General features: G+C 36.7%; 5 protein-coding genes and 1 long non-coding RNA gene across 12 annotated transcripts; 3 read left to right on the top strand and 3 right to left on the bottom strand.

The window, feature by feature from the left end:
- Nucleotides 1–168: 168 nt before the first annotated feature.
- On the top strand, nt 169–4,130 carry GLYR2 (glyoxylate reductase 2). Of its 2 annotated transcripts, none has more exons than XM_008230054.2 (12): nt 169–517; nt 802–880; nt 989–1,054; nt 1,331–1,406; nt 1,487–1,542; nt 1,861–1,945; nt 2,054–2,114; nt 2,432–2,484; nt 2,558–2,628; nt 2,719–2,791; nt 3,550–3,654; nt 3,733–4,130. In XM_008230054.2, the coding sequence occupies exons 1-12, from the start codon at nt 331–333 to the stop codon at nt 3,889–3,891; spliced, it is 1,071 nt and encodes a 356-aa protein (XP_008228276.2). In that variant the 5' UTR covers nt 169–330; the 3' UTR covers nt 3,892–4,130. The 2 variants fall into 2 exon arrangements, with proteins under 2 accessions (XP_008228276.2, XP_088906723.1); XM_089050597.1 differs by having other exon boundaries at nt 170–517; nt 3,494–3,654.
- A 970-nt stretch (nt 4,131–5,100) lies between these two features.
- Nucleotides 5,101–8,816, top strand: NAP1;4 (nucleosome assembly protein1;4). Of its 2 annotated transcripts, none has more exons than XM_008230055.2 (12): nt 5,101–5,513; nt 5,753–5,796; nt 6,158–6,253; nt 6,428–6,520; nt 6,694–6,781; nt 6,861–6,922; nt 7,003–7,190; nt 7,265–7,442; nt 7,543–7,586; nt 8,017–8,230; nt 8,368–8,385; nt 8,503–8,816. In XM_008230055.2, exons 1-12 carry the CDS (start codon nt 5,447–5,449, stop codon nt 8,569–8,571), a joined length of 1,161 nt encoding a protein of 386 aa, XP_008228277.2. In that variant the 5' UTR covers nt 5,101–5,446; the 3' UTR covers nt 8,572–8,816. The 2 variants fall into 2 exon arrangements, with proteins under 2 accessions (XP_008228277.2, XP_088906722.1); XM_089050596.1 differs by having other exon boundaries at nt 8,368–8,404.
- Nucleotides 8,817–9,128: 312 nt separating this feature from the next.
- On the bottom strand, nt 9,129–9,564 carry LOC148917946 (uncharacterized). Of its 2 annotated transcripts, XR_016126148.1 has the most exons (3): nt 9,424–9,564; nt 9,260–9,319; nt 9,129–9,170 (listed from the first exon to the last, which is right to left on the bottom strand). It is a non-coding gene; the product is annotated as an uncharacterized LOC148917946 (long non-coding RNA). The 2 variants fall into 2 exon arrangements; XR_016126147.1 differs by having other exon boundaries at nt 9,129–9,319.
- Nucleotides 9,565–10,344: 780 nt separating this feature from the next.
- LOC103327693 (beta-fructofuranosidase, insoluble isoenzyme CWINV1-like) lies at nt 10,345–13,190 on the bottom strand. Its single transcript, XM_008230056.3, has 5 exons — nt 12,329–13,190; nt 11,895–12,053; nt 11,536–11,777; nt 11,353–11,443; nt 10,345–10,680 (listed from the first exon to the last, which is right to left on the bottom strand). The coding sequence occupies exons 1-5, from the start codon at nt 12,866–12,868 to the stop codon at nt 10,504–10,506; spliced, it is 1,209 nt and encodes a 402-aa protein (XP_008228278.2). The 5' UTR covers nt 12,869–13,190; the 3' UTR covers nt 10,345–10,503.
- A 3,279-nt stretch (nt 13,191–16,469) lies between these two features.
- Nucleotides 16,470–18,552, bottom strand: LOC103327696 (uncharacterized). 4 transcript variants are annotated; one of them, XM_089050600.1, is made up of 4 exons: nt 18,225–18,514; nt 17,972–18,022; nt 17,475–17,713; nt 16,470–17,045 (listed from the first exon to the last, which is right to left on the bottom strand). In XM_089050600.1, exons 3-4 carry the CDS (start codon nt 17,655–17,657, stop codon nt 16,761–16,763), a joined length of 468 nt encoding a protein of 155 aa, XP_088906726.1. In that variant the 5' UTR covers nt 17,658–17,713; nt 17,972–18,022; nt 18,225–18,514; the 3' UTR covers nt 16,470–16,760. The 4 variants fall into 4 exon arrangements, with proteins under 4 accessions (XP_088906726.1, XP_008228280.2, XP_008228281.2 ...); XM_008230058.3 differs by lacking the exon at nt 17,972–18,022 and having other exon boundaries at nt 18,225–18,552; XM_008230059.3 differs by lacking the exon at nt 17,972–18,022 and having other exon boundaries at nt 18,237–18,370.
- A 105-nt stretch (nt 18,553–18,657) lies between these two features.
- On the top strand, nt 18,658–23,009 carry LOC103327694 (Metallo-hydrolase/oxidoreductase superfamily protein). The gene is made up of 12 exons (XM_008230057.2): nt 18,658–18,900; nt 19,342–19,469; nt 19,601–19,713; nt 20,518–20,559; nt 21,239–21,294; nt 21,476–21,552; nt 21,692–21,811; nt 22,101–22,177; nt 22,274–22,337; nt 22,451–22,501; nt 22,575–22,623; nt 22,772–23,009. The coding sequence occupies exons 1-12, from the start codon at nt 18,747–18,749 to the stop codon at nt 22,888–22,890; spliced, it is 1,050 nt and encodes a 349-aa protein (XP_008228279.1). The 5' UTR covers nt 18,658–18,746; the 3' UTR covers nt 22,891–23,009.
- The last annotated feature ends 582 nt before the right edge of the window (nt 23,010–23,591 follow it).

The following is a 23,591-nucleotide window of genomic DNA, read 5'->3' as shown; positions in this document are numbered from 1 at the left end:
ACGCTGTCACGCGACAAAAGTTTACATGATTGGCTTTAGATACGGCCTGACTAGAAAGTTCCTTATTGTAAATTCTAACTTTCTTGTAAATTCGTAGCTTGTATTGAGCCATAGAAAAAATTAAAATAATTAGCAATTGGACAAATTGGAAACGTGGGCCTGCCAATATGGGAATAGGATTAACCCGGCCAAGTTTTGATTGTGTCCAGAATCTCTTGGTGCCTGCGTCTCTGTGTCTACCCAAACAACCAAGTTTAGCATAGAAATGCGAGCTTTCCTTCAATGAGCCCTTGAAACGGAAAGACCAAAGTATTTTAGATAGGTGTGGTTATGTCGTTTTTGGTCAAGACCACTGACTGTCACCATTTATCTTCCACTGCCATGGCAATGTGTTCAAGCTTTTGCCCTCATCTTCCTAAACACTTTGGAGGGAGACCTGCTTACTCATTCCCAACAAAACCACTTTCATTTTCTTTCAAGGCTTTCACTTCTCAAGCATCCAATGCTTCATCCAAAGGTATTTTCTTAATGTCTCTTCATATTATTTTACTGGGTAGTTCTTATTTTTCCCAATAATAATAATTTTTAAATAAAAAAAAACATAAACCAACAATTGAGCTTAGCATGCAAATGGGTTGTGGGGGAGATGGTGTTCCAAAGTTGCAAAGGATAGAATTTTTCACATTTTACACTGAATATTAAACAGAACTTTCAGAATCACTAAGGTATTAGATATTTTGTAGAGTCTTCTGCTACATCTTTATGCCATCCACTGAGCTTGGTATTTTAAAATTCATGCAGATGAATTGCCAACTCGTGTGGGTTTCCTTGGCCTCGGAATTATGGGTTCTCCGATGGCACAGAACCTCATAAAATCTGGGTATGGATTTTCAACATTTGACGATGTTCATTCATTCTTGTTTGAATGGTTAGAAAAAAGTCCCTGTTAAGGTTTTATGTTTTATGTTAACTATTTGGAATTTTATAGGTGTGATGTGACTGTTTGGAATAGGACCAAGAGCAAATGTGATCCACTCATCAGCTTAGGTGCAAAGTAAGTAATGTACTGGATATCAAATGAATATTGCTTTGTGCTCTCACATCCTTTAGAATAATGCCCCTCGGCATAGATGATTAAAATCTTGATAATGTTTGAATGACATCCTTGAGACCTTCTTCTTAACATCATGACATTCAGTTGTTTTCAGTACTAGTAGACTCACCAACAACAAAATTTCTTATAGATTAGTTGTTTATTGGTAGTTTTCTTTTATCTGCACCTTTCAAAAGCCACAAGTGGGTTATCTCATTTAACTAAATGGTTATGCAGATATAAACCCTCTCCTGAGGAAGTCGCTGCATCTTGTGATGTCACATTTGCCATGCTTGCTGACCCTGAAAGTGCTGTGCGTTTGTTTTCATTTAGGTTTTTCCTTGCTTACTCTGCTACCACAGTTGGAGGAACTTATTGCTTCTTTTAACTCAGGTTGATGTTGCTATGGGGAAGCATGGAGCTGCGAATGGGATGAGTTCAGGCAAAGGGTAATATTTGATGAATGCATCCCTTGAACATAAGCAATTTTAGTGTTCCAAATCATGAATCTTGAGTTAGTGCTAAACAATAAAAGTGTTGAATGGTTTCATATCAGGATATATGTTTTCTGAAAACTGTGCAGTTTTTCCACTTTTCTTTTCAAAGTTTAAGTTCTTGCTGTTTATTTCTCAGTTCACCTTCCACAAAGCTAATTATTGTGGTACATACTTCACCAAACACAACTTCCTTCAACCTTTGATTTCCTCAAATATATTCTTCCTAAGCTGGTCAACAGCATTTATGTTACTCTCTATGGACATCTACAGGTATGTGGATGTTTCAACTGTTGATGGTGCAACTTCAAAATTGATTAGTGGACATATCAAATCTACTGGGGCATCATTTTTGGAGGCAAGCCGTTTATTAGCTTTATTTCTAAAATATGTGCAATGCGTCTGTACAATTTCATTCTTTAAGTTTAAGCATGACTAAATCCAAGTATTGGTGTTTTTTCTTTAGGCTCCAGTTTCGGGCTCAAAAAAGCCAGCAGAAGATGGACAACTAATATTTCTCACTGCAGGCATGCAATCTTGTTGTTTTCGTTATTGCATTTCTGAACCATTTATTTATGCTTATTCCTGTCACCAACACCAACACCCCAAAAAAAAGAAAAGAAAAGAAAGTAAATGAATGGAATTTGTAAGTAGTCATTTGCAAGATTGTGTTGATTATATTTGTCATTGAATGTGTTCAAGGATCTTTTTCTAGTAATAACATCAGTACACTTCAAATATCATCTATTTTTCAACATGTAACTCTTTTTGCCCTTTAAAGTTTCATGTTCCATAGCATGTGGAGGGACCTCAGAGAAACTGAATCAAAGTTGAAATCTTTCAGGTGACAAATCTCTCTATGAAATAGCAGCACCGCTTTTAGATGTCATGGGGAAGGTATTGGCTCTTCTTCACCTATCCATCCAGTTACCCGTTTCTATTTTATGCTTATGTTAACAATTCCATCCAGTCAAGATTTTACCTTGGGGATGTCGGAAATGGTGCTGCTATGAAACTTGTTGTGAACATGATCATGGGAAGGTAATGCAGTGTTTCATTTCAGGTAATTCCTTTATTTTTTGGTTGTATTGATCACAGTGTATCCTTTTAACCTTTTTCTACAATTTCTAGTATGATGGCATCATTTTCTGAAGGCTTGCTTCTCACTGAGAAAATAGGACTGGACCCAAAAGTACTAGTTGAGGTACTCTCCAGAACATGCCTAATCTTTCTGCATTGTTTTCTTTATATTACCTTTTATGAAACTCCTCGTGATTCAATATTTTACTTTGAACCAGATTGTAATCATTTAAACGTCTCTGTCTCTTTAAGTTTTTCTTTTCTTTTTATCAAATTTTAGGTGATGAGGCAAAGTTGATAAGTGATTTAGTGACCGATTAACTTACCAATTTCAACAGTTTAGGGCTTTGAATCTATGACCCATGTAGAGAATGATTCTTCCATCTGGGAATGGACTAAAGAGTATCGAGGTTTATAGAGCTAAAGCATTGCCCATGTTCGATAAATAAATAAAAAAGGCATTGCCCATGTTCAATAAAAAAAAGGCATTGCCCATGTTCGATAAAAAGAAGCAGCAGCATTGTCCATGTTCATAATGATTCACAGTGACATTAATGGGCGAGATGTTTCATTCAGACAACTGATTCCAATTCCTTGTTCAAGTTCCTCATCCAAACAGACCCTTAATGAAAACTGATCTGTAATGGAGAGGCAGATTAATTGGCTAGAAAGGAGCCTGATTGGAGAGATTTTATGAGAGATGGTGTTCTCTCTCTATCTTTTATTTTCTGTATGCTGTATTTTAATTTAGGTTCTTTGAGTTATTGTCCTTGAAGGGTTGCTTGTTCTTCATTTTCTCATTGATAAAATTGTTTTTATGTACCAGAAAGAAGGAAAAAATCCCAAGAAGTATGAAATCATTGCATTCCCGTGGTTTTGCAGGTCGTCTCACAAGGAGCCATTAGTGCACCAATGTACTCGGTCAAGGGCCCATCAATGATTCAGTCCCTCTATCCTACTGCATTTCCCTTGAAGCATCAACAAAAGGTGTGTTAAGTTGCCTCACTGCCTTACACTAAATCATTAACCCCCGACCTAATTGTACACGTTCATAAATGCTTGCAGGACCTGAGGCTTGCTTTGGGATTAGCAGAATCTGTTTCCCAATCCACGCCAATCGCAGCGACTGCAAATGAACTATACAAGGTAGCAAAATCACATGGGCTCAGCGACGAGGACTTTTCAGCTGTCATTGAAGCGTTGAAACCAAAGTTGCAGCAATAGGCAAAGTTGTTGATAGTCAATTTTTACATGAAAGTAACTATCAAAGTGAAATCATATCTTACACATTTCTCAATTGTTTTGTTCTTCTTTCTTTTATTTTCAATGATTAAGGGCATGTAGGTAAGAGTCCAATAAAATGATCAATTCTGTGGCGCCTCAGCCCTGTATAGAAAGTTGGATATTCTCTTGCTTTTTGCTCTTTACAGGTATCCCAGGCCAGCTATTCTTATGATCTTCAACTTGGTAGTTCAGTGCGATGATACTTATTTGACCACAAAGGAAGGAAAGTGATGGAAATCCATGTACAGGTGTATATAACGTTCCCCTCTTCTCACAACTCAACTCGAGAGGAGCATTGTATATACCCGTTATATGCCAGAAAATATTTCCAAATTTAGGCTATGGGAATTGCTTTTATGGAGAGTAACACATAATTATCTTAAAAGCCTATGCATAAATGGAAAAATTGTTATGTGTGACATTGACACTACGCTGACATGTCATGTGATGCTCCGGATCCACTCACGCTCTACAATGTAATCGAATCCACTCACGCTCTAAAATGTAATCGAATCCACTCACGCTCTAAAATCTCCATGTATTCGACTTACGGACATATATTAATGATTGTATGCATTACAATTGGGTAGGTTCTTGTAGCATGACGTCGGTATGCCACATAGTGTATTCGACTTACGGACATATATTAATGATTGTATGCATTACACAATTGGGTAGGTTCTTGTAGCATGACGTCGGTATGCCACATAGTGTTACCACTACACACAATTGGGTAGGTTTTTGTAACGCAACATCGGTGATTCGGTATGCTGTGTAATGTTATCAATGCACAAAATTGGGTAGATTTTTGTAACACAACATCCATATGCCACGTACATGGTGTTATCAATGCACAAAATTGGGTAGGCTTTTGTAACACAACGTTGATATGCCACAAAATTGGTAGGTTTTTGTAACACAACATCGATATGCCACACAACATCGATATGCCACAAAATTAGTAGGTTTTTGTAACACAACATCGATATGCCATGTGTAGTGTTATCACTGCACAAAATTGTGTAGGTTTTTGTAACACAATATCGATATGCCACGTAGTGTTTACCATACCACTGCACAAAAGAATTTCACACTGATTTGGATTCTAAGCCTCTCTACCATTATAAATTTGGCTCTTCCCCTTCATCTCCACAAACACTGATTAACAGATAAACACCAAATTGGCGGAGGTGGTTTCATGTTTTGAGTACAAACTAAAGCCTCTAGAGAGAGAGAGAGAGAGAGAGAGAGAGAGAGAGAGAGATTGTCAGTTGCTGTGACTTGTCAGTGGCTATTTCAAACTCACCCAATTGGTTCGTGGAGCCGACGGGCCCCACCCCCCACAGTATAAAACAACTTCTCCTAGGTTTAGCCACGAGACGAGAGACTGAGAGAAAGACTCGCTTCTCAATCTCCCTCCCTTTTTCTCTCCACTTTCCCTCTCTTTCTTTCCCTAGGGTTTTGTATTTTCTCGCTTCCCAAACAAGTTTTCAAAATGAGCAGCAACAAAGATACCTTCGACATGTCCGACCTCGGCTCCTCCCTCCCCGCCGCTGCCGCCGGTAATACCTTATCTCACATGTTAAACCCTATTGTATGTGTAAGGGGAAATTATTTGAATTCTCTTGCGTGAAAGCAAAAACCCTGAAGCTTAATTTTGGTTTCTTTATCTCATTTTGCAATTGGAATTTGGCTGTGGAACTATTTTTAAGGCCTTTGTGTGGTGAACTTGAGAATTTTATTGGCATTTTGTTATTGCAGTACTTTGAATTTGAACTCTTTGTTTGGCTTTTGTGTATAGCTCTTAGTGCAGAGGATCGTGCTGGTCTTGTTAATGCTCTTAAGGTGAGGTTCTTTTGCCATGTTGTAATTTTTTCAATAGCAAGAAAGATATGTGGTTGCTGTTTCTTGTGGTTCTTATGATGATCATCGTATGGTTAAAATTCAAGTTTGGTAGTGGAAATAAAAACAAGTTTTTTTATTTTCTTTTAAGACTTCCAGTAGGTTTGGATAGTAAATTTAAAGTTTTTATATAAATGAATTGAATTATATTAAATTTAGTAAATTTAAAGTAATCCAAAAGATCAAGTTTTTCTTTCCACAGTTCTATTAAAAAAATTTAATCACTTATTGGTGTGGTCTGCCAGGGTCCTATTTTCTTACTGGTAATTCTTTTTTAGTTACTCATTGTTGGTGTTGTGTGCAGAATAAGCTTCAGAGCTTGGCTGGACAGCATACTGACATATTGGAAACTTTGCCACCTTCGGTCAGGAAGCGTGTTGAGGTTTTGAGAGAGATACAGGTTTGTCTGCCTTCAAATTTCATTACATAAGTGTTATTCTGAACTTTTGTACCAAATCCTAATTTTATGGATGAGTATAACCTAAGATTGAGAATAAACAATAAGATCAGTAGAAATAAATTTGTGCTCAATCATAGAGCTCCTGAGTACCCCATATATGTCCATATCTTGCAGGGCCAACATGATGAGCTGGAAGAGAAATATTTTGAGGAGAAAGCTGCATTGGAAGCAAAATACCAGAAGCTTTATGAACCTCTCTACATAAAGGTATGCAGTTTCTCAATAGGCATTTAGGTCTTATTACTTTGCAGTCTTATAGTTTAGAAATTTTCGTGTTTAAAATTCATCTGAAGTTGAGTTTTGTGAATTGGCTTTAAACGTGCTGCTATATCCAAGGATGATGTATGTGCCTTTCTGGTTAATGTGACGGTTGATTGCAGAGATATGACATTGTTAATGGTGTAACTGAAGTCGAAGGAGTGAAAAATGAAGATGCACCAGACCAAGAAGGAGATAAGGCCACTGAAGGTACCTCTCAAAATTCAAATCTTTAATGATTTCATGCACTACCCTTGAGTTTGATGTTGGATTATTCCTTTTGATGTAGAGAAAGGAGTGCCTGACTTTTGGCTCACCGCAATGAAGACTAATGAAGTACTTTCTGAGGAGGTGGGTGATTTTATTAGTCATTTACTGTGCTCATTTCTTGAATTGATTATGGAAATATAATAAGCTGTTTCCTGGAATAGATCACAGAGCGTGATGAAGGTGCACTCAAGTATCTCAAAGATATCAAGTGGTGTAGGATAGACAAGCCAAAAGGATTCAAGCTGGAGTTCTTCTTTGATCCTAATCCGTATTTCAAAAATTCTGTCCTGTCAAAAATATATCACATGATTGATGAGGACAATGAGCCTATTTTAGAAAAGGCAATTGGGTAATTTTCATATCTGTTTTACTGAATTTTTCCCCCTTTTTCCCCTCTAATTCTTAAGTTGGGTTACCTTGTAGGACTGAGATTGAATGGTATCCTGGGAAAAGCTTGACACAGAAGCTTCTCAAGAAGAAGCCAAGAAAGGGATCAAAGAATGCGAAGCCCATGACCAAAACTGAAGATTGTCCAAGCTTCTTCAACTTCTTTAGCCCTCCTCAGGTCCCTGATGACGATGATGATATCGATGATGATACTGTAAGTTTGGTTTCATTCATGATATCGAGGCTATTGAACTGGTTAATGATGATATAAGCAAGTTATTTTAAACTCTGATGTTTACACTTTACGGTGACAGGCTGAAGAACTCCAAAGCCAGATGGAGCAGGATTATGATATTGGGTACGTTAATGATATTTTTTCTTCTTTAATGCATACTGTGTGGTTTCTCTGACATTTAGCAATGCAGTAGATGTTGGCAAAACAATAATTTTGTATTATAGATTGGATTTGTTGTGAATTTGGTGAAGTCTGATCAGTTAGTTGGGATGAGTCTTGTAAATTAAAAATGCAGTTCAAAGAGCTGGAATTGTAACATTAGGAAGAGATGGAAATTGACAATGTACTCAGGATGCTTGAAGAAGGATCACATAACATATTGTGTACATCACATTCTACATAAACAAATTGTCATGCACAAGAAGTAAATAATGGCATTGTATTGACACATCCAAGTACTCATAGTTTCTATGCATGGGAAGCTGTATGGCATCCTACCTATCTTATAGTTTGTATTGGTATTCTGTTGACTTGGTACTGGTGTTATGTATAGTTCAACAATTCGAGACAAAATCATTCCTCATGCAGTATCATGGTTCACTGGAGAGGCTGTTCAAGGGGATGAGTTTGAAGATTTAGAAGATGACGATGATGATGACGTTGATGAGAATGATGATGATGATGAGGAGGAAGAAGAGGAAGATGGTGAGGACGATGATGACGATGACGATGATGATGAGGAAGAGGAAGATAAGGGCAGGAAAAAGGTATATATAAATAAAAATGTATAGATAGGGCATAACATATACAATCTGCAGTTTTCATTCATTATGATATTAGAATGTTGTATTAAGTTTTAAGTTGTCAAGCCTGCTAATATATCCATTTTTATTGGATTTTGCAGCCATCTGCTGGATCTAAGGTGTGATGATTTAACAGTTGTATGTTCTTTTATTTTTATTTTTGTAATTTTAAGATTTTCAGCAACCCTCACTCAGGGTTAATGACTTATTACCTGAATTACCCTGTTCAATTGCAGAAAAGTGGTAGGGCACAAGGTGCGGAAGGTCAGCAAGGAGAGCGCCCTCCCGAATGCAAGCAACAATAGTGACAGTTATGAATAGACGGGCTTGCGTGGGTGGCTTCTGCTTCTTGAGAGTTGAGTGTTTGATATTCCTTGGTATTGTTTGGGGTAAATCGTTACCCTCTGGTGCTTTGGGTTTTATTGCTTCTGTTGGATGTTTAGGTTGGCCAGTGCTGTCTATGTCCTATGAAACCCTAAGTATATTTATTGATACATTTCTCTTTCATTGTTTGTTTATTAAATATAGCAAATGCAACATGCTTTTGTCATCCTGTCACTCCGATAAGCACATTTCTTACATTTTCCGACCATATTACTAATCACATCTCTCACGTGGTATGTATTAACGGCTACGCTTTTGCATCCTCGCGGATCACCATGAAGTTGCATAAAATTCCCAGTCATATCTCAACCCTGCATCACCCCCCAGTGATCCCCTGCTCATGTTTAGTACCATCTAAGCTGGCTTTCAGGACATGCTTAACCTCAAACCCATTTGTCGATGTGTCAAATTGACACGGGATCAAAACCTGAAAACTCTCAGATTCCAGTGCTATTGGCCCAATGAACTGAATGAATCAGAGATGGGTGTAGGCTTACCCAAGTTTTGGATTGTTGGGCGACTGAAGATAGGTTTGATACATTCACAACAGTTATTAAAAAGATTAGCAAAAATATCCTAAAATCATAGCAAGACCTCAAAATAACTGACCATTAGGATCTGTGCACACCCATTTGTCCCATTCATGACCACCAGGAGATTCACGTCAAACTAGAAAACCAAGAAACCAGAGACAAAATGTCAAGAGTCGCAAGTTAAATCAAGATATGTGTGAATTCCAAAAAAAATAAAAATAAAAATGGGTGTAGATATACCATTGATCCAATTCTTGGAGAGGTTGGGATGAGACTTAAAGCTCAACAGCACCTTGGTCTTATGGTGCTTGTGGAGAGAAACTTCCCTGTCCCGGTGCTAGTGTCTCTTTCTTCTTATCTCTCTTCATGATTTAACAAAGAAAGGGAGATATTAGCTCCGAGGTAGGGAAGGATTTTTCGTGGTTTTGAGGAACATTGAGAAACGAAAGGATAGTGTGGTTTTATTTGGGCACACATATAAGAGAAACCAAGCTGTGGCTGGTCTAGCTAATGGAGACTAAGTGAGAGGATAAAAGTTACAGCATGTAGATTGTGATTGTTCTTAACCCAAGGAAAATATAAACAACAACAAAGAAGAGGGAAGCTGTGATTATTCTGATTAAAATTTTCAGTTCAATCAACTACAAGGAAGAGGGAAAGGCCACCACAAACTGGCTCTTTGTGGCCCTTGATGATCATATATACTTGAGCACTTTTAAAGAAAAAGAAAAAATATCCAATTGTTGAGCTCCATTTACAGTGATCTAATAGTATGAACTGTCAATTTATAGATCATCTCTTGTAAAAAAAATCAAATCAAATCAGAATAATTTAGAGATTTTTATTCAAAACCCCATTTTAGCATGACATATTATACCAAAACTCATATAGAGTTTATTTGGAGAGAAAAATCCAACACCAGCCACTCGTTATTTTCTAATTAGTTCTTCTTTTATGTTAAAATTTTATAATAACTAATTAGAAAATGGCAAGTGACTAGTTTTGGGTTTTGGATTTTTCTCTCCGAAATAGGCTTTATAAGGATTTTTGTATAATATGTCATGTTAGAATGAGCGGCCCAATAATTTAACAAAGAGTGATATATACTATAATTCTTATAATATCTAGGTTGTAGTAAACAATTGAAAGCTAGTGGGAAACTTGCAGCAATCTCGATATATAATTATTAAGCAGAACCAAATAGTTTTAATAGTCATTAAACTCAATTATGTGGAACCAAGATCATAAGAATGAATAATATTTCCAAGCTTTGCTTCTCCTTCTCCCAAGAGTCCTCTCCACTAGTCATATATAATTAATTCAATTGATTTCTGCTGTTTTCAAGCTCCATGCACTTCCTGTGATTTTTACATCATCAGTTCCATAATTGAAGGCATACAAGTGGGCATCAACATCAATGGCCAATGTGGGATAAACTCTAGCTGTGATGCACGCCTTCCCTTGTCCGGCAAAGCTCTCCACTACGGAGTGATCTATCTGCAGAAGATGTAAAAATTTCAAATGCATTAGGACAAAATTTCATTATCCTGAAATGGGTAAAAGAAAAAGGATGAACTGAAAATGTATAGGCATGCACATTGCTGAGTAGGAACCATGGGCATAAAGTAGATTTACGTGACTCTGATAGTGAGATTCACATACATCAGTAATCATAACATAAATTAGTTACGCATTCACGAATCACACAACTAACCGTAGCATTTCTCTATCAGAAATATTAAACTATTTTGATTCATGGAAAAGAATCTAGTCTAAGGTGGTCCTAGCACTTAAATGGTGCGATAGGCATCTTTTTAAAGCCCAAACACATCATTTACGGTCAAAATCTTAACTCTGTTAGAAGTTGCTTTGTATACTTTTAGAGTTGTGCTTTTTATTTAATTTCAGCCATATTGATTTGAAAATCAAACATATATAATGTGGTCAATGTAAAAGCGTGAAGGTGGGGTCAGTTTGCGCATGAAAGTTTCAAGGAAACTAAATACGGATAGATTCTCAAGGTTTGATGGAAATTTCTGGTGGGCAAGACTTTTCAAAATCAACAGAACTTTCCCATGAATCCAACTGACTTTTCAACAAAGAAGAATAGCATAAATTGATAATAATAAAAAAAAAGAAACCCTATTTGATTGGTTCACAGCAACTTACCAAGCTTCTTAGTGAGAGCTTCTCATGCAGAGGATCCACCTTTAGAAAAGCCCCATAAGTGGTCTTATCATTATCCTGATTTAAGGAAGACCTACCAACCAAACAACAAAACAAACATTAAAAAAAAAAAAGGAGTTAACAATTTGAAGTTTTGTTAGAGAGAGAGAGAGAGGAGAGGGAGACCTGCTTTGGTCACTGCAGAGGAGTACCACATATTTGTTGTTGTGACCTTTGAATATTCTGTAGAATACTGCTGTGTATTCTTTCAAGCCCTTTGAAGCCAAAACTAGTAACCCAAATGGCCCTAAACCTCCTTTAACTGATGCATCCTTTTGGCTACACAAAAGTTGTGGGTCTGTCCAACTTGGGTCTAGAACTTCTGCTTTCTTAAAATCACTTATTTCAAAAGTAATATCTACATCTGCCTGTAAAACAAAAGCAAATAATACCAAATTTATTTTTGACAATGCTTTTTAATATAAAACGTGGCAAAGTGACATTTCAAAATCTATTATAAAAAAATTTAAGGAAAAAGTACCCACCTGTGCTGCTGTGACACCAAGTACTTCAGGCACCGATCCACCCTTAAGCACGCTGCTTGGCAACTTGACCCCCTTTTCACGCAGCTTTTCTATTTCAGCTACTGGCCATTGTACCAATTGTTTTCCAGATTTATCAAGCCAGATTTTCCTTGGAATTGCCTGCAAAAGTCAATGCAAATTGCTTAGTTCACAAATTCACAAGACAGCTAATTGAAGACTATTCAAATAGGCATTGATTGTGATGACCCAAGTGGGTAGTTGGTAGGTCTAGTCCCTTGACCAATTTATAAGTGTTAGAAATCACACAACTTCATCAAAACAGTTATGCGTGTAGCGAGTAATGTTCTCTTATCAGACTTACGTTACGTGCATAAAAGAGTTAATTCAGATTCACAACTTCTTTTCGTGCATATAGCTATTTGTTTATTTTATACCTGAATTCCAGACCATCCCTTCTTGATATCATCCTCCACACTTGAAGATTCATTAATCCAGCCCCACAATATCCTACGGTTCTTAGAACTGTCGAAGAAAGTTTTTGAAGCATAAAACTTCCCATAATCATATCTCAAGCCTGCGTCACTCTCCACTGAGCCCTTATCCGGGATATAGATATCCTTGTGAATGTTATATGTCCCAATCGTATAGTACTCTCGCTTAGTGTTGTCCAAGCTAGCCTTGAGCACATGCTTCACATCTGGACCATTTTCTGATGTGTGAAGACCATTTTGCCCCTTAATTGAGACTGGATAAAAATCTGGACACTCCCACATTCCAGTTTTCTTTGCTGAGTGAAGTGGGTGTTTGGCCTTAACCCAGTTAAGGAAATCTTTGCTCCTGTACAGGATAGCAAACCCCGTTTGGTCCCTCTTGCTTCCAATGATGACCCTCCATCTCTTATCTGGGCCTAGCCAAGCAGTGGTTGGGTCCCGAAATGAGCTTGCATTGATTTGGTTGGCTTGGGTGGGTGCCATTAGTGGATTTTGGGGGACCTTGGTCCACTCCCTAAGGTATGGGTCTGAGAGGTTCTTGGGATAGGCCAGGTTTTGGACTTGTTGGTTTTGGGGGTTTATTCCGGTGTATAAAATGACTGGTTTGCCCCCGGGAGGATCGTGGCGGATCCCGACCAGCAGCCGTTGATATCCGACGGCTGCGACGGGTAGATGGCGGCATCATGTGGGGTCCAGTTAACAAGATCAGTTGATGTGGAGTGGGCCCACACAATGTTCCCCCAAACTGCACCTTTGGGGTTGTATTGATAGAATAGATGGTAAATTCCCTTGTAAATCAATGGCCCTGAAAAAAGAGCAACACACAACAAGGCATTAGCACATTGAGATTAGAGAGTGCCCAAAAAGCCCAAACCAAAATAGGAATATAGAAAGTGTGACTGAAAATATAAACAGCAAGAATATAAAGCCACCAACCATGACCGGTTGACTTGCTATGACATTCATTCAAATCAAATGCATCATCACATATATAGTTTCATAGAAAATGAACCAAACCCAGAAAATGCATAAGAGAGAGAGAGAGAGAGAGAGAGAGAGAGAGCCAAACTAACCATTAGGATCTGAGAGCAACCAAACAAGTCCATTTGTCCATTCCACAATCAGAACAAGTCAAATGTCAAAAACAAGAAGCAAAAAAACAAATGTTAGAGCTATAAACAATATAGACAAAGACAGGTGAAGGAACAAAAATGAAAACTGAAAAGAAACAAAAAAAGAAGCCAGAAATGAAGAGAATTTGTAGGTGAAGATATATATACCATTGATCCAATTCTTGGGAGGCTGGAAATGGTAACCAGTTCTGTAGGGTTCTTTAACTTGGTGGTGTGAGTCAGCTACTAGGGAAGTTTGAAGGTTTCTGTAAACATGGTGAGAAGCTTGAAGCAGAAGAGCCTGGCCTAGCCAAAGAGAGAGAAAACAGTAGAGAGAGAAAGAGGAGATGGCCATGATGGCTTTGCAGGAGTGAGAAAATAAGGCAACACTCTGCTGGGTATTTATAGGAGCCGCCTTGCCCATGTGGTGGTAGTTGTCAAGAAAGTCTTGGATTTTTTTTTTGGTGCCTTTTTTTTGGGGGTGGAGTCAAGGATAATAATGAAGGGTTGGATAGTTAGATTTAGACGTGATGATAAAGATTAAAAAATCATTGCAACATGATGCTTCACAAGATGTTCAACAAAAAGTATATTTTAAGTTTATAATAGTTAATTATTATTTTAAGGGTAATGATTTCCCCACTCCTTATAACTAAAAAAAGAGTGTAAGTGGATAAAATAGGAGAAATAGAAGTGGAGAAATCACCACTCTATTTTAATTATAGAAAGCAAAATGCAGAGAATGGTGAAACATTCAAAATACCAGAAAATGTATTTGGTTAATTCAAATATTAAGAATTGAAATTATTAATTAAATGAGGATAATATGGTAAATTCACATTTTTCATATTTAAAAAATAAAAAGTAAAAACAAAATCAAATAATATGTCTTACTTTTAGGCTCCGTTTGGTTCACAGAACGAATTTGAGGGAAAATCATTTTTCATGTTTCCTAAGGGATGGGAAATGAAATATTCATTTCTTACGTTTGGTAATGCTAAGAAAGTAACCCGGATATATCACTTTATTTTTTTTTCCATGTTTGTTTTGAGTATGAGTGGAAAATAAAGTTTGTATAAATTTTCAATTATATGCATATTAAATCAAATAAAAAAATACATTTAATGATATATTGTAATTTTAAATTGTTAATGAGGACAAAATGGTCATGAAAAAATGTTTATTTAATATTGGCTCATTTCCCAAATTTTCCCATGAGGAGGGAAAATAAAAAATTAGGAGGATGACTTCACTTTTCCCCATATTTTCTCATAGACCAGACAACGATTTCTCATGTCTAATATGAGAAAGCAATTGATTTCCCATCCTCAAGTCTCATTTCTCATGAACCAAACTGGGCCTTATGGAACATAACTACCCATATTATTTTTTTTAAATTCTAAAAATAAATTTTTTTAAAAAAAAAAAATCAATTGGCATATGCATAAGCGTGTGTCATAGGCCTAATTTTAATTATGAGAGGGAAGGATGGAGGAAATTAAGCTGGCGTATGGTATTTGAATAAGAAAAAGTTGCTAACATACAGAACCGTTAAATTGGACAAGCACACAACATACTGTATACAACCAGTTCTGTCACGTTTTTGGACAGACTCAATACGATTGACTAACCCAAAATCTTCCAAGAGTTGAACTTTTACTTTTAAGCCTTACACTCTAACTGCAATAGATTTTTCCAACGCATTTCATGTATATTACCATAATATAATAATGGTTACTTAGAGCAAGTAAAGAAGTCACTTAAGGCACACACAATGAAAGCGTACATTTAGGGACTGAATATTTTACATTGAGAGAGAGAGAGAGAGTCAAAACCCGTACAAACGTTTGGTTTTAGTAAGGGCATATATGGAAATATAATTAATATATTTTTTATAATTAATGACATTGTTGTAATTGAGAAACAAATAACAGATGTCATCAAGAGAAGAAAGAAAGTTCAAAAGAGAAGATTAGAGAGAAAGTTGCTAGAATTATTAAGTTCATCAAACATGAGACATGACCTCTGTTCTTTGTAGAATGCATTTGAGGACTCTCCGAGTCTCGTATTCCTTTTATAATTCCTATCCAAAAGTAAAGAAATGGGCCTCCAAGATAATTTGTGCATAGAAAACTTCCCTTATAAAACGAACAACTTTGATAAGACCTAAGGCCTCTCATATCATGGATAACAAGCATCTTACATGATGAGATTGAAAGCTTAGTCCGTGATAAGACATTATTCCAACAAGATGGGACATTTAATTCGATTCTCAAGTCCACCCTAACTCTACAGTACTAAATTGAGCTTTTTTTTCTTAATGGATTGTGAGAAAAATTGGTAAACCCCCATTTCCTACTGACTTGTGGTTTGGATTATAGATTTGTAGACAATGTTCAAAAAATTTGTGGTTTGGATATTGGACCGCAATTTATTCAACGAATATTTGTAGTGAACCTAAACATCAAATTGAAGATATAGTCACATCTCTCACTTTATATATACATTTAGAGTATAAGTGCAGAGAAAATACTTTATTTAAGCTTTGCCACGTATGAGAATTGAGAAAGAGAGAAATTCAAGCTACCAAAGGGGCAAACTTCTTGAACCAATAGCCTATACAACTCTTTTAAACAAACACATCCTTCAAACAGAATTAGCACGCCCCATTCTCCTCCCAAAACTTCAATATGCTTTAGAAATTATATACATTTGGTGTAGGAAGTGAAGTATATGACTAGGTATTTATAGGAAAAAAAATTTCTGAATTTTTTGATATTTTTCTCTCTTTTTTTAATTTTTTTGATATTTAAATTGATCGCTAACGTCAGCATAACATTAGTTTGCTCAAGCAAGTCTTGCTCAATTTCTTGAGCCCACTTTTTGCCATGGCAAAAGGTGATGGGTGGAAGTTGTTTTTGGAGCCTACGTGCCAAAAGGTGATAAGTGGAAGTGCTCTAAGAGAAAGCTGATGAGACAAGTCAAGGACTGCAATTTTATTTTTTATTCTTTAAAAAGATGTCTTCAAAGACAGATGATCAAGTTCATCTTCAATGGATTCTGTACACTACTAGCCAATTAAGAAAAAAAGGAATTTAGGTGCACCACCCAGATCAAAACTAAAAGCTCACGATATTTAATACATTGATAAGCCAATTCCCCCAACATACTTCATAAAACTTACTACTACTACCATACCTTATGACAAAAATAAATCCGGAATTTCAAGAAAATGCCAACAGACCATCCATGACAGAATTACATTACCCTTCAGTCGGATTTCCTCCTTGGTCCACATCATATTCATTATCGTCCTCATCCTCATCCTCGTCCTCATCCTCGTCCTCGTCCTCATCATCATATATGCTGCTCGGATGAAACCTACTGACTTCACTTTTTGCATCATCTTCACTAAGAAATTCCAGTCCGTACTTCGTGTCTCGGTGTTTAACCAAAAGCCAGCGCAGCAATCTATCTTCCTTGTTCAAGTAATGCAGCTCCTTGTTGATGTTAGGTGTAGCCATCATCGTCATTTGCATTAGTTGACCCTATACCATATACCAAATTCATTTAAAATAAAATTTTATCTGGTCAAAATGAGATAAGAATTGGTTTGTATTCAGAAAGAAATACTAACTAGACAACATACGGAGATAGAAAAGAGGACAAAACCCCATGAAAGTATCATCCATGATTTTGCCATACATTGTACTTTCTAATTGCTGGGTATGAAGTACAAGTTAATTATCTATCAGCAGGAAGCATCAGTGGCATCTAAAGTTATAGCAACAAATTCATTTTGAAAACATCCGCAAATGCAATACAACAAACAAAACAATAGGCTTGCTTGCTCTCATATTGCAAAATGAAACAATTCAAACAGCGAAAAGAGGCCTGAAATCTAAGTTACACTAACAACGACGTCAATCAAACAATTCTAATTTACTACAAGGTTGCAGGAAAAACCAAAAACCAACCTGATAATATCTGCCATCAAGCTTCTTAATACCATAGCCCAACTGAACAGTGCCAAATGACTTCATGTCAGTAAGAACTCCATTTCTTCTGTAAACATGTTTGCTTACTCTAGCAACCAAGTCCATCAGAGCCTCCTTCCTTACATGGGGTTTCACCAGCAGCATACAATCATACAGAGGCATTTCTTTCTCTTTTCCTTTCCTTTCGTGCAGCAGCTCAACTGGCTGGCTCTTTAAAACTGTACAGAGTCATATACACAAATATCATTAACAGAAATCCAAGCCAACAAATTATAAACCCTAAAGAAATTAAAACAATGAACTTCCAATGTTTTATAATTTATAAAATTATATTCACAGATTCACAGTCAAATTTGAAGTTTATTACCTCCATAAAAAAAAATTTATCAGGAAAACAAAGCTTCACACGTAATAATCTTTATGAATCAATTATAAGAAATAAAAAAGAGAAGCAGATCATCATGTTCACAGCTCACATGTCCATTGGGCACCAAATAAAGATGAAGATTGAAAATTTACAGCAGCCCCTGGAATAAAAAGGACTAATGTAAAGACACTAGCATATACATAATCACAACCCCCACAACTCATACCCAATGTCAACGAACCCCCAAAATAAACAGCCCTAAATCCCCAAAATAAACAGCCCTAATTTCATCACAGCCATCCCTAAACTTGTTTAGTTGAATAAAAGATTAATAACTAAGAAGCCCTAGAGGAAAAGAGTACCTAGTGCCTTGCCTTGTGGAGTGGTTGTGCTAATTGGAAGGTCTACGAACAACAGTGCAAGAGTTGCGCTTTTTCCCTGGCTTGCAACTCGCAAGCAGTAGCAGAGAACGTGAGATACAGAGTCACAGAGAGAGAGAGAGAGAGAGAGAGAGAGAGAGAGAGAGTGAGTGAGACGAGACAGAGAGAGACTGAGAACAGAAGAGTTGAGTCTCAGTTGGTCGACGGCAAGAGGGTAATAGAGGCTGAGGTTCGAATCCAAGGGGAGAGAGAGGAGAAGAGAAGTGAAGAGTCGAGTCCGTGAGAGAGATGAGATGAGATGAGAGAACTGAGATCCAACGACTAGGATTGATCCAAGATAATTAATACCAGCCGTTAGATTAATCTACGGTGAGTTCTTATTCTCAACTCCAGTTTAGTGGAGCCAAAAAGTGATAAATTTCGACCAAAAAAATAAGAGTGATAAATAAAGGGACCTTTTTTCTCTTTCCATTTGTTTATAGCTTTCAGGTGGCCTTTTGCCAAATGGTTCAATGTCTGGGCACCATCCGGCCCTCTCCTTCTCTAAGCTATTTTGCTACTTACAAACGCCAACTATCATTCCGTAGCTCCCCCATCACAGCTCCCGCAAATGGGTTCTCTCCCTTCAGACGAATCTTCAATGCTTACCTTCAATCTAGTAAGCTCTACCATGTTTTCTTGATTGATTATCTACCTCTGATTTGTGGTATTTTTCATTTTTGATTTCTGGGTATCGTTTTAATTCGCTTTGATCCGTTCTGGGTATGAATAACTTTTATGCCATTGATTTAGGCTCCAAATTTTACTTTTTTGCTTGTGCTTGAAAGTTGAAAGTTGAAACTGAACATTTGTTTACAGTTGTGATATATGCATTGAATGAGTCAATCGGTGACCTTGATTATTGGGGGTGGTTTATCTTTTTGGCTTTATATGCGCTCATTCGAACGGTGATGGGCGAAGAATCGGAGAATGTTGGTGTTTTTGTTGTTAGTACCATAAAGGCAAATGTTTGTGGTCTCACATTTGCGGATTGTGTGAGCTATAGGCAGTTGTTTATGGCTTTAGATGAGTTATTCCCTGACTTTGCAATGAATCACAGATTCAGCAACCACCGGCGCTGGCTCACGGTCACCTTCTGAACCGTCGGAAGTCATATTTATAGGTACAGGTACTAGTGAAGGAATTCCACGCGTGAGCTGCCTGACAAATCCTTTAAAGACATGTGAGGTATGGTTATGAAACCTCTGTGCTTAAGTAATTTTGAAATAGTATATCCAAAGGTTTTGCATGGACTACTATGTTTCTAACCAAAAACACATCTGATTCATAAAGAAATGAATGCTTTTTGGTTTTCGCAGGTTTGCTCGAAAGCTGCGGAACCAGGTAATAAAAATCGGAGACTCAATACAAGCATCCTTGTTCGTTATCCTAGACCATCTGGAAGTTGTAATGTTCTTATTGATGCTGGAAAGTAAGTTATATATAGTTTCCATACATGTAGTATCTATGTTACTTTTTAGAATGCCTGTTGACTTCTCTGCTTTGCAATAGCTCTATTCTGCGGTTGGTTAATGGCTTAAAATATTCAACTTAAAATATTCAATCTGCAGTTGTGTAGCAATGGTTTCTTGGAAAGTAACATGCATCAAAATACTCGGCAGTTTAAATTAAAGATTTGCAATATGTAAGACTTTAGTCAACCTAACGAACTCGCTGAGTTCATTGGTAGGCGGGGAAGATAATCCACATAACTATCTGCTTCTCATATGTAGTAAATGGATAATAGAATATGTAAGAGTTCAGTATAAGACGGCACATGGGTGTGTCATCCAAGAATCATGTTTTCTGGATAATTCAGTACCGCAGGCCTTGTGGCTTAGTGGTACTAGCTGCCTCCCCATGAGGCAAAGATCCATCAATCAAATAGAATCTCACTTGCAGCCATATGGGTTGGTTTGATGGCGGCTTTTTTTATTTTATATGTATGTATAGGCAGAACTTAGGCATAAATTACTTAAAATAATAATTCTGCTAATGATTGTTATAACTGTAGTCAAGGCCATCTTCTTGTATTAAATAATATGCCATAAGTGATAGAGATGGATTCAGTTATTTCTTTGTTGTTTTATCTTGTTACTACAACCTTACTTATTCCAGAAGCAAAAAAGGAAAATATAAAGAAAAGACAGTTAATATGAATGAGATTTTGTTGTTCCTCAATGATAAAATGCCATACTGTGTTGGCTAAAGTTGCATTTCTGTCTCTGTTGTGCAGGTTTTTCTACCACAGTGCTCTAAAATGGTTTCCTTCCTATGGGTTAGTTATTTTCTCATCTACTCGTTTTCTTTAATCGATCATTTATATAATTTCAAGACACCAATTGGTCTCTCATGTGTTATAGCTAAATTATCTAGCTAGCTGGAAGGTCTTGCCTGCTATTTTATCTTATGTCAGGAAAGTTCTACAGAATTTTAAGAAGGGTATTATTGTAGTTTGCTAGGAGTTATAAGAAGAGTGGGACACTATAATTTGTGCATATATTAACAGAAAAATGGGGAGGTAGGCAAATAACCTTTCTTCATCTGAGGGGGGACATCTTTTATGGTCACGGGATTTTATTCACATTGGCTTAAAACTTGCTAGTTTCTAGCGGTCTTTGAAGCATGTGGTGTTTTGGTACTGTAAAATTTCTCCCACCCGTCCCTGGATTATGCACAATAAATTTTGTGGGTCCATCCTTAAATTGTTTGGGTTTCAGTTTTTCTGCATAACACCAGAGTTGGTTATCAATTTTGACATATGTTGAAACGTCCTTTTTTGGAATTTTAAAGTTGCAAATCCATTTTTTTCCTTCAGTTGCTTTTCTCATAGGGGTCTCTTTGTATTCAAAGACTTGCATATATGGTTAAATTGGTGGTGCTCCTGCAGATTCCATTATGATTATGTGTCTCTTGTCTGGTATGTACCTTGTCATAACTAGTTGTATTTCTGTCAGGATAAGAACAATTGATGCGGTTATTATTACTCATTCTCATGCTGATGCAGTTGGAGGTCTCTGTCATAAACACTTTCTAATGCTATTCTCTAAACAATTAACAAACTTATGATGATGCTTTGGATCTTTTTTTTTTTTTTTGTTCTCTTTCCTTCTATCTTTTATTTTTATTTTTTTTATTTTTAAATTTCTCTTTAATGTACACATACTGAGTTTCTCCGTTTTATTTGTCTCCAGGTCTGGATGACCTTCGTGATTGGACAAACAATGTTCAACCCCACATTCCTATATATGTGGCCCAGCGTGATTTTGAGGTCGAAACATCTTCTTTCTTGCATTAAATTCAATAATGTATTGTTTACTGCTAAGTTTTGTAATCAATTTGTGGTTCGTAGAATCACATAACCTACCTATCTTATCCCATATATATGATACTAAGAGAGTTATTTACAGGTGATGAAAAAGACTCATTATTATTTGGTGGATACCAGTGTCGTCCTTGCTGGTGCTGCTGTCTCAGAGTTGCAATTTAATATCATACACGAGGATCCATTTTCAGTACAAGGGTTGCAGGTCAGAATTAATATCCATTTGGTTTGTGTTGGGTTGAGATTTTCTTAAAACATGAGTGTTACTACCTGCGCCCTCTGGGATATGTAAACTGTAGTTTTGTATGAATTGAATTATATCTGCATGTAAAATGAGTGAAACAAGGTATGTCTTGATCTAATGTAAAAATCAGTTGAAATTTAACAGGCAAATATCAGTAGATGGTATTGTCAATTTGTCACTTGACTTAAAATGAATCTATTGTATGACTTGGCACTCATACCAGTTTTTTCTTTTTAATGCCATGTTTCAGTTTACCCCTTTACCTGTGTGGCATGGTCGTGGTTATCGTTCCCTTGGATTTCGTTTTGGTAATGTTTGTTATATTAGGTATGGTTCTATTCTTCGAACATATATAGTTGTTATTCTTGTACTTTGATCTCTTATGTAATGTTTCATCATAGGGCTAATTGTTTACATTCACAGTGACGTCAGTGACATACCTGAAGAAACTTACCCACTTCTGAAAAACTGTGAACTTCTGATTCTGGTGCCTTCTCCTCTCTTTCACATTCGTAGCTTGTTTTATGGATTCTCATTTTTCATAATCACATGATAGTTCTTCTTTTCTGACTGGGCTGATATGTCAAATGATTTCTTCAGGATGCTTTGCGGCCAGATCGGTCTACTGCAACACATTTTGGACTTCCAAGGGTATACCATTTTATTCCTTCTTGTAATGATCCATCTTCAATGAACTTTTAAGTTTTATTTACTTTCTTTTCAGGCTTTGGAGGAAGTACGGAAAATCCAACCGAAGAGAACTTTGTTCACTGGTATTTTCCTACTTTGATATACCAGTCAATTTCGTAGTAATATGCGTTTTTAATCAAGATAAGTTGTTAGTTTCTTTTATAACGTTCACCAAGGAATTTTGTTAGTAATTAAACTATATTGCTTCTTTTCCTTGTTGCACTGATGAAGGCATGATGCATCTGATGGATCATGAAAAGGTGAGTGATTATCTTATGAAATTGATGGAGACAGAGGGTCTTGATGTACAACTGAGCTATGATGGACTTCGTGTACCAGTAGCATTCTAGCCGTAAATGGCCTCATTTCTTTTCTTGATTAAGACAGATTACATGTATATTTTTTTAAAAACCTCAATTGTGAATTGATCTTTCATTAGCTTTACAATATAAATTTCAATTGCTACTCATTCTACTGAACTTTGTCGGTGATTTTGAATCGTGCAGTCATCTTAAATTTTCCCGGATGCCTACACTTTCGATTAAGATTAGCGGCATCATTTTACCAGTCATCTTAATATTGCATGATGTAAAGCTATTAGGAAACTATTGCAATGTTCTGTGCTTCATGGATAGACTAGAAGTAAAATTCTTAAAGCAGGGTTGTTTGACCATTTAGATGTTGCTTCTAGAGAGTTGGCTTAGTCAAGTTTAACAATCGAGGACCTGCTTATAAGTTTATATCCTCTTAATTTCGCACTCAGTAGTCAACGCAAGAGTGTCTTGACTATGAAGACTTGGCGTGTAGTAGACAACTTGTGAAAGAGGACGTGATTGCTTGTGGGAAATTGCATTTTGGGTTGTCAAAATGGTCAGCATTTAACAAAAAGTTTGACTGGAGACTGGAGCCTTCAAAGTTTATGCAACTCATGGTTTGCAAATTGCATACAACCATCCTTCCCGTTTACGTTTTGGCCGGTGACCCACTTATCCACAAGGGCCTACAAACGAAAATCGGCTACGCTTTGATACCACTTGTTACGAAATGACGT

Source organism: Prunus mume, linkage group LG4, assembly GCF_029339155.1.
Source record: "Prunus mume cultivar Tortuosa linkage group LG4, ASM2933915v1, whole genome shotgun sequence".
Lineage (NCBI taxonomy): Eukaryota > Viridiplantae > Streptophyta > Magnoliopsida > Rosales > Rosaceae > Prunus > Prunus mume.
The sequence above is the reverse complement of the archived record's forward strand: the minus strand, read 5'-3'. Positions and strand labels throughout refer to the sequence as shown.

Bases quoted from the DNA above. Each gene is read 5' to 3' on its own strand.
- LOC103327694 (XM_008230057.2), top strand. From the start codon at position 18,747: ATGGTTCAATGTCTGGGCACCATCCGGCCCTCTCCTTCTCTAAGCTAT. The intron at 19,714-20,517 runs GTAAGTTATATA...TCTGTTGTGCAG, and splicing joins GTTCTTATTGATGCTGGAAA to GTTTTTCTACCACAGTGCTC. The intron at 21,553-21,691 runs GTCGAAACATCT...AGTTATTTACAG, and splicing joins TGGCCCAGCGTGATTTTGAG to GTGATGAAAAAGACTCATTA.
- GLYR2 (XM_008230054.2), top strand. From the start codon at position 331: ATGTCGTTTTTGGTCAAGACCACTGACTGTCACCATTTATCTTCCACT. The intron at 1,055-1,330 runs GTAAGTAATGTA...ATGGTTATGCAG, and splicing joins CTCATCAGCTTAGGTGCAAA to ATATAAACCCTCTCCTGAGG. The intron at 2,485-2,557 runs GTATTGGCTCTT...AATTCCATCCAG, and splicing joins TTTTAGATGTCATGGGGAAG to TCAAGATTTTACCTTGGGGA.
- LOC103327696 (XM_008230058.3), bottom strand. From the start codon at position 17,657: ATGCCTCTGTATGATTGTATGCTGCTGGTGAAACCCCATGTAAGGAAG. The intron at 17,046-17,474 runs GTTGGTTTTTGG...TATATGGTATAG, and splicing joins TTGATGGCAGATATTATCAG to GGTCAACTAATGCAAATGAC.
- LOC103327693 (XM_008230056.3), bottom strand. From the start codon at position 12,868: ATGGCACCCACCCAAGCCAACCAAATCAATGCAAGCTCATTTCGGGAC. The intron at 11,778-11,894 runs GTGGGTACTTTT...TTTGTTTTACAG, and splicing joins TTGGTGTCACAGCAGCACAG to GCAGATGTAGATATTACTTT. The intron at 11,444-11,535 runs GTCTCCCTCTCC...TTTGGTTGGTAG, and splicing joins CTCTGCAGTGACCAAAGCAG to GTCTTCCTTAAATCAGGATA.